This window comes from Danio rerio, chromosome 18 (assembly GCF_049306965.1).
Source record: "Danio rerio strain Tuebingen ecotype United States chromosome 18, GRCz12tu, whole genome shotgun sequence".
NCBI classification, from domain to species: Eukaryota; Metazoa; Chordata; class Actinopteri; order Cypriniformes; family Danionidae; genus Danio; species Danio rerio.
This window is the reverse complement of record NC_133193.1, coordinates 22,446,410-22,455,071: the sequence shown is the minus strand read 5'-3', so window position 1 is coordinate 22,455,071 and position 8,662 is coordinate 22,446,410. Positions and strand designations below refer to the sequence as shown.

At 33.8% G+C, this 8,662-nt stretch overlaps 1 protein-coding gene across 3 annotated transcripts; it reads right to left on the bottom strand.

Moving 5' to 3' along the window:
* Positions 1 to 1,121: 1,121 nt before the first annotated feature.
* Positions 1,122 to 6,118, bottom strand: fam169b (family with sequence similarity 169 member B). 3 transcript variants are annotated; one of them, NM_001386842.1, is made up of 9 exons: positions 5,904 to 6,013; positions 5,525 to 5,646; positions 4,615 to 4,717; positions 4,437 to 4,522; positions 4,160 to 4,334; positions 3,888 to 4,070; positions 2,450 to 2,578; positions 2,254 to 2,324; positions 1,122 to 1,579 (listed from the first exon to the last, which is right to left on the bottom strand). In NM_001386842.1, exons 1-9 carry the CDS (start codon positions 5,983 to 5,985, stop codon positions 1,469 to 1,471), a joined length of 1,062 nt encoding a protein of 353 aa, NP_001373771.1. In that variant the 5' UTR covers positions 5,986 to 6,013; the 3' UTR covers positions 1,122 to 1,468. The 3 variants fall into 3 exon arrangements, with proteins under 3 accessions (NP_001373771.1, XP_073785311.1, XP_073785312.1); XM_073929210.1 differs by lacking the exon at positions 5,525 to 5,646 and having other exon boundaries at positions 5,904 to 6,118; XM_073929211.1 differs by lacking the exon at positions 2,450 to 2,578 and having other exon boundaries at positions 5,904 to 6,081.
* Positions 6,119 to 8,662: the final 2,544 nt, after the last annotated feature.

Genomic DNA, 8,662 nt, shown 5'->3' with positions numbered 1-8,662 from the left:
CCTCGGTTCCAGCTCGCATCTCAGCCTGCCTGTCGGACATTTCACACTGGATGAAAGATCATCATCTTCAGCTTAACCTCACGAAGACAGAAATGCTTGAAGTTTCTGCCAACCTGACTCTACACCATAACTTTTCAATCCAGATGGATGAGGCAACCATTACTGCATCCAGAATGGTGAAAAGCCTTGGAGTAACGATTGATGACCAACTAAACTTCTCTGACCACATTTCTAGAACTGAACGATCGTGCAGATTCGCACTCTATAACATCAGAAAGGTCCGACCCTTCCTATCTGAACATGCAGCTCAACTCCTTGTTCAAGCTCTTGTTCTCTCCAGACTGGATAACTGCAACTCTCTACTAGCGGGGCTTCCAGCTAACTCTATCAAACCTCTTCAGCTGCTCCAGAACGCAGCAGCACGAGTGGTCTTTAATGAACCTAAAAGAGCACATGTCACTCCGCTACTCACCCGTTTGCACTGGCTGCCAGTTGCTGCTCGCATCAAATTCAAAGCTCTGATGTTTCCCTACAAAGCCACCTCTGGCTTTGCTCCTTCTTATCTGCTCTCACTTCTGCTGATTTATGTGCCCTCCAGAAACTTGCGTTCTGTGAATGAACGTCGCCTCGTGGTTCCATCCCAAAGAGGGAAGAAATCACTTTCCCGAACTCTCGCATTCAATCTGCCCAGGTGGTGGAATGAACTCCCTAACTGCATCAGAACGGCAGAGTCACTCGCTGTCTTCAAGAAACGACTAAAAACTCAAATATTTAATCTATACTTCACTTCCTAATCTGCAATTGCCTCTCTGGCTATAACACTAACTGTACTCAAAAAAAAAAAAAAAAAAAAAACTTACATTACTAATGCTTTCCTTCTTAGACTTTACACACCTGAAACTTGTCTACAGCACTTATTCATTGTTGCTCTTATAGTTGTGTAAATTGCTTCCTTGTCCTCATTTGTAAGTCGCTTTGGATAAAAGCGTCAGCTAAATGACTAAATGTAAATGTAAATGTAACATTAACTAATACAACCTCATCGTAAAGTATTACTGGGACAGTTCACCCAAAATTTAAAATGTGCATTTACTCAAGTAACATTACAAGTAACACTCACATGCAAGTGGTTCTAAACTTTTATGAAATTCTTTTTGCTGTTGAAAACAAAACAAGATATTTAGAAGAATGTTGGGGGGAAATAGTGATTGACATCCATAGTAGAATAAAAAATACTATTGAATTCAATGGCTGCTTTTTTCAAAGATTCTACAGTACATCTTCTTTTGTGAAATGAAGGACGAGTAAATAATGACTGAATTTCATTTTTGGGGTGAACTATTCCTTAAATGCCACATCCACATAACTGTCTAGGACATACATTATCTTCAACATTTAGTTTCTCTGTCATTACATGAAATTACTTTGCCTATCTGAGATCTTTCTGGTTTCATTAAATAAATTAACGCTAAGTCCTAGCTTTTTTAAAGTTAGCCCCTGTGTTGGTTTTATCAGCTGGTCGCTTCTTTCCAGAGCTTGGTGTGTTTTTGACTGATGATCCATAATGTTGCGGGATGTCCTGTAGAAAGACATACAGTTGAAGTAAGAATGATTAGCTGCCCTTTTTTAAATATTTCCCAAATGATGTTTAACAAAGTAAGGAAATTTTCACAGTGTGTCTGATGATATTTTTTCCTCTGGAAAAATGTCTTATTTGTTTTATTTCGTCTGGAATAAAAGCAGTTTTTTAAAAGCCATTTTATGGTCAAAATTATTAGCCCCTTTAAGCTATATTTTTTGATAGACTACAGAACAAACCATCGGTATACAATAACTTGCCTAATTACCCTAACCTGCCTAGTAAACCTAATTAACCTACTTAAGCCTTTAAATGTCACTTTAAGCTGTATAGAAGTGTCTAGTAAAATATTACTAGTAAATAATAATACAAGTAGAATATTATTTACTGTCATCATGGCAAAGATAAAATAAATCAGTTATTAGAAATGATTTATTAAAAGTATTATGTATATAAATGTGTTGAAACAATCTTTTCTCCATTAAACAGAAATTTGGAAAAAAATAAACAGGGGGGCGAATAATTCAGGGCGGCTAATAATTCTGACTTCAACTGTAATTCATTATGTAAAATTTTACAGATACAAGCATGACATACCAAGACAAACTTACGGTAATAGGCAGTAAACAGTTTCTAGATAAGCTTAAATAAATGCAAGATAATAAATGTCATACCTCCTCTTTTAAATCAGCATGGCTTCTTTCGTGACTAGATGAGCAGTGTGGACCTTGCTCTGAGTTTCCACCTATAAAAAACAACACCTCAGAGATAAACTGTCCTATATGGTGCAATAAAACACAAGTGCAGTAAGCTATTCTAATCAGAGCTCCTTGCTCACGTGCTATGAGTATGTTGCTATATTAATCTTACAGTGTTTTGGGAGGTCCCGAAGCTGGATATTCAACCACACATTACGTCTCTGAGGCCATTCACCAGGGGCTTCCACTTCATAGAGACGCTCTCTTTCTTTTTCATGGACCTCAAGATACTTCTTGCACACTGTAAACCATTATTTTAACAAGTCGTGTAAACCTTGTGGTCACAGGCCTTCATTGCACTTATAATAACAGATAAGAGTTGTTTAATAAACAGTCAATGTAAACCAATGAGGGAAATAGGAGTGGTTTGTGTTTTCTGCACACATATGGTATAATCATTTAAAGGATTTATTCTGATACTTAAATGGTGTCATCACTCCTAAACCTTGTACTATGACATATTATATTGAATCTGTTTTCTAAAGAAATTTATATTTTTTATTCAGAAATTATGCATTACATTGATCAAAAATTAAGACATTTATAATGTTAAAATAGATTTTCATGTCAGATAAATGTTTGTTTCTATTCATTAAAGAGATATAGCAATATATGAGCAATATCACATGAGTAGCAGTGCGATATGGCTGTATATCGGCACTGGTGGGAGGCGTGCGCCTCATTGTCCCACCAGTGACGATATAGAGCCATATCGCTCTGCTACTCGTGTGATAATGTGTTTATACAACAGTTCGACAGCATAATCATGTACAAGAAAAAAATCAAACGCGGAGGGTCTCAAAAATCCTTTTGTATGAGGAACTACTTTCTTCCACCATTCATTCACATCTGCAGCTGTCGTCAGAAAAGCAGAAACCGTTGCTCATTCACTAGCGCCACTTTAGAGCTAGTATTTGAATGAATGTCTAGCGTAATGTCTAAAGTGATGACAAAATGGGTGTTTCTGCTGACATTTTAAGATTATGAGGATGAACAGCATGAAATGGCATCAGTCTACAGAGGTTTCCCAATATTTATGCTGCAATCAGGAGGATCACAATAATTATCCCTGCAATATATATATATATATATATATATATATATATATATATATATATATATATATATATATATATATATATATATATATATATATATATATATATATATATATATATATATATATATACTCACAGTTAAACCTTTATACGATTTTTCTGTTGAGCAAAACAAGAAATTTAAAAAATTAAAGTAGAATTTTTTTTTTTAATTAAATTAAAAGTAGAAAAAGACAATATGGAAGTAAACATGTTTACAACATTCTTCAAAATATCTAATTTTCTGTCCAAAAGGAGTAAAAGGTTTAGAGTTGTGAATAAATAATGACAAAATTTGTATTTTGTACTTGAACTATCCCTTTAAATAATACTAAAAAACATATCATATTTTCCACAAAAACATCTTGAACAACTGTTTTCAACACTGATGATACAAAAAAAAAGGTTCTTGAGCACAAAATCAGCATATTTTTAATCCTAATGTACACCTACCTCCATACATGCTAGGAGACATAGGAAAGCTAATTCCCAGAATGCACTCAAAAGGCTGAGATGAGCAGAAATCTTCCAGCATCTGTAAAGCAAGTCCAGTCCTTCTCCAGCGAGGGCGAACAAACACAGTATCCAACACAGGGAGCCGATAACTCTGGCCAGTGCTGCCATTACACAGACTGCCTATAAAAAACAGAAAAATAATGAAAACAATTTTTTAAATCCACCATAAATTTCTAAAAATACTACAACCTTATTTCCAAACACATTACCCTTTTTCTTGACAGTATAAAACCCAACAGCTTCACCATCTTGCCACAGGATTTTGCCATGTTCCCTCAAAGAATAGGCAGAAAAATATAGGTCATCTTCAAGAGGCCTTTCCAGAATCCCAAATATAACTTGGCTGAGCAGGAATAGCACGACTCTCTCCATCAGAGACTCCACCTGGGATGACAATATCTGTCATGGCTATCGTGGAAATGATGATTTTATTTCTGCTCAAAACATTGCAGACTAAAATGTAGTCTGTCAGACTGTGTTACTCACTAACAAAAGTCCACATCTGGATTTGTTTGACGTCTTTAAAACATCACCAACAGGCCACCATTTGCCTTGCAGGAACATGGCAACCACTAAAATAACAGGGTTTATATTATTATCTAAATAGACCGTATGACTCAAAAGTGGCATAGGAAGGATAGTGTTATATTGTGTGGAGTCAGACCTTGAGATTCATCCTCGGGTGTGTGAAGAGCAAGAATAAAATGTGATAAATCACCATCATTCAGAAACAAGAGCTGACCAATGTTCTCACTGCTTACTTTCACCTGTAAACACAAATATTACTCTTTAATGAGGAATTTAAATTATGTCATCATTTACACACACTCTGTTTCTTCCAAACATGTAAGTAATTAAACAGTTGGTCCTTATTGACTTCCATATTATTTTTGCCGATATATATAGAGGTCAGTGGGGGCCATCAAACATTTTAGTTAACAACATGCTACAAAATATCTTCTTTTGTGTTCAGCAGAAAAACAGAAACACATACAAGAATAAAAAAACTTGATGGTGTGTGAATAGTAAATAGGACCACATTGAATCTGTGCTTGCCTATTTCCGCAGATGGTTGATGCTGTCACTTAATTTATTTATGTAAGTGGGTGTAAATGTATGCATATTTATTTGTTTTATACATATATATTTCAGTTATGCTATTGGACAATATGCAAATGTTTAGATTATTTGTGTAAAACACAATTTGTTATGTAATATTTTCACTCCATTACATGAGAAACCAGGAAAAAAGTTGTAAAGTTTCAAAGATTTTTTTATTTGAATTGTTATTTTTTCATCCTTTGCACTGTGAAAAAACATTCCTCATAAATCCAAAGATTTTTTTCTTTTTAGTTATTAATTAATTTATTAATTATGCAAAAAAAATCCTGCCTTAATAGCGCAATAAAACAAACAAACAAACAAAATGATTCTGTTTGCAGACCTTATAAAATACATTTTCAGATTTTGGGTAAATAATTTATGTGTAAAACCAATAAGCTATTAAAACCAATAAGATTTAGGGTATAACTATTTTTTTGTATTGAATGGTAGGCTATTGTATTTGTTCTCACTTTCTCTCCATTAGTGTGGGTAATATGTGTGGCATCTCTTGAATGGACACTGGACAGGTCGTCATATCCTACGCTCAGCTCTCCATAATTCTCCACAGGTAGATCCACAGGATAGGGTTTCACTAGAAAACCACATTTGTTTAAACAGTAAATAACTCAAGCTTTAAGGTCCATGATGGCTTTATGTCAATGTTTTTCGTATAGTAAGATTTTATTGACGGCGCTTCTGTGACCTATCAACTGTCTGAGTGACGTAGCTGAACAGTTGCGCGATTTTGTTTACATGAAAAACAACTTTTTTAAAAGCTCCCATTAAACATACAGAAATTTGATAATACTTGGGTAATTAACTGAGGAAATGCTGTATGTCTGCTCTTACCTTCACCACTATTCTCCAGTTTAGAGCTGGATTCCATTTTGGTAGTTCGACCTTTGAATGTTTCGAAATAGAACAGCGCCATCTAGGGTTTCTGAAAGCTAAAGAGAAGAAATCATTCATGAATTTTTTAAAACTGCAGAGGGTTTAGGATATTTCACACTATAATATTTATTCAGGTGAGGTTTTTACAAGATTTGCATGATTTAAAATACAATGGGTAACGTTACTGGCACTATGAAAGTAAAAAAAAAACATATACAGGTGAATACACATATACAAAGAGAATAACTCAAAATATTGAAGATTTATAAATTAAAACGATAGGTCTATGCAAGTGAACATAATTTATAACAATGTTATCTTTAATAGACAGCATCAGAAAATGATCATGAGCATGTACTAATGTAAAAAATCTATCCTGGATGCCCCAAAGGTAAGTACAATTTTAATTTTAGGTAAAGTGTTTGTTTGTTTGTTTGTTTGTTTGTTTGTTTGTTTGTTTGTTTGTTTGTTTGTTTGTTTTTTGCTGTTATTTTATTTCTTTTTGTTATTAGCAAGACTGATTAGAATGATTAAATAAATGACAAATTAACTAAATGTATGTACTATTGTTATATTTGGTAATTTGACTTGAAATGTTTATTATAATTATCTATTTTTTATATCTTTATATTATAGTCATTACTTTAAGAAAAATCACAGGTCTTTGGAAAAAATAAAAAACCTCCTTTACTATAGTAATCTAAAAATAATTAATTGATAGAATCAAAAATATCCTATAGAACAAAGTGAAATTCCATTTAAAAAAAAAAGAAAAGAAAAAACACAGTGTCTAATAATTTAAAAAATCAAAATCAGATCCTGAAGGACCTATAGGAGTCATAATGCCCATAAGGATTTTAAAATCTTATAAGACAAAGTGGAAATCCATTTAAAAATTATGAATGTCCATTTACATTTTTAAATCCTATAAGACAAAGTGAAATTCCACTTTTTTAAAAACTGAATGATTTTTTTGACAAAGGTTCTTTTAGGATACATAAACACAGACCTCCTGTTACATATTGCATAAAATTACTTCACGCTGTACTTTACATTAGTTTATAGAAACTTGAAGTAGGCTATTTCATAAAGCATAACACCTCATTTTTGTAATTATACATAATTGTATAACATCCATGAGCTTGGGTTTATTCTAGCATTTTTCATAACCGTGAAACAGACAGACAGCATAAAATAACCCATTTATTTGTGTATCAACTGTATATCATACATTCATACAACTGTTTCAAGGATTGCATATTTTTAATTGAAATATTTGTTGGTCCCTTATTAAAATGTTAACTTTGAAATTTGAGAAGTGAGAAAATTACTATTCTACTATTTTGTCCCCTTGACAGACATGCATATATCTGTAATATTTGTTCTTTCCCTTATAAAAAAGTGTTTTTACTGATTTTATTCTAACGTATGTTTACATATTTAGTGTATAAATATGCAGAGGTGGATTAATTAATAAGCAAGGCCAGTAGTCGCTTAGGGCCCCAGGAAATCTGAGGGCTCCCAAATAAATACCTAAGTATAAATAATACTGAGCGACACGATGGCACAGTAGATAGTGCTGTCGCCTCACGGGGTCAGTTGGTATTTCTCTGTGGAGTTTGCATGTTCTCCCCGCTTATGTGGGTTTTCTCTGGGTGCTCCGGTTTCCCCCACAGTCCAAAGACATGCGGTACAGGTGAATTGGGCAGGCTAAATTGCCCGTAGTGTATGTTTGTGAATGAGAGTGTATGGGTGTTACCCAGTGATGGGATGCAGCTGGAAGGGCATCCGCTGCATGAAACATGTGCTGGATAAGTTGGCGATTCATTCGGCTGTGGCGACCCCAGATTAATAAAAAGACTAAGCCAAAAAGAATATGAAGGAATGAATGATACTTAAATTATATATAACATTGTTTTCTATCATATTTTGCACGGTGAGCGTCCCCCACCTTGAGTCATCGACCAGTCCAGCAGTCAAAACAGTAAAGATTTAGTTTTTAAAACAAAATTATTAATTTATTATTTTTAGTTGTGAATTCATCTTAAGAAAACACATAGTTATAGAATTTAGAAACATATAGTTATTGAATAGTTTCAAGAGATGTTTTACATCGTATTATTATTTTGCATTAAGATAAAATGCAAAAAATGAGATCAAATGATATAAGGAAAGCAAAAAAATTTAAAAATTTAAAAATTTAAGTACAAAAGTACGATGACGTATGGAAGGTCACTGTACAAAAGGTCAATTTTAGAACCATCACTGAAACTGCTTAGGGCCTCAAAATCATTAAATTCACCCCTGTACAAATTGTAGCATGATAAAAAAAAGGTTCATGATAGTTCCTGTGTTCTATTTTGAAGTGTATCTGTATTTGCAATGTGGGGTTGTAAGGGTTTTCTTGGGAGATTTTGGGAAAAAGCGAGTCTGCGCACTCGAGAGGGAGGGAGGGGTTTTCCGATTGAATGAGACAGGTATGTTCTTTTTTGAGTGTGTGACACTGTGGGTTTTCCAACGAACACAAGGATTACTCTGTCTGCAACGTGCAAAAGTATATTAAAAGACGAGCTTGGACTGTTAAATTCTTCCTGGCTTCTTCGGTTCGTTACAATATGGTATTTAGTTATTAAGCTTTTAAGGTAGAAAAAAATATTTTAGTTCCAATGCAAAAAAGACCAAACTGACTGTTCCTGACACATAATGTTTAACCCTTT

Bases quoted from the DNA above. Each gene is read 5' to 3' on its own strand.
- fam169b (NM_001386842.1), bottom strand. From the start codon at position 5,985: ATGGCGCTGTTCTATTTCGAAACATTCAAAGGTCGAACTACCAAAATG. The intron at 4,335-4,436 runs GTGAGTAACACA...TTGTCATCCCAG, and splicing joins CCAGATGTGGACTTTTGTTA to GTGGAGTCTCTGATGGAGAG. The intron at 1,580-2,253 runs GTATGACATTTA...GTCTTTCTACAG, and splicing joins ATGCTGATTTAAAAGAGGAG to GACATCCCGCAACATTATGG.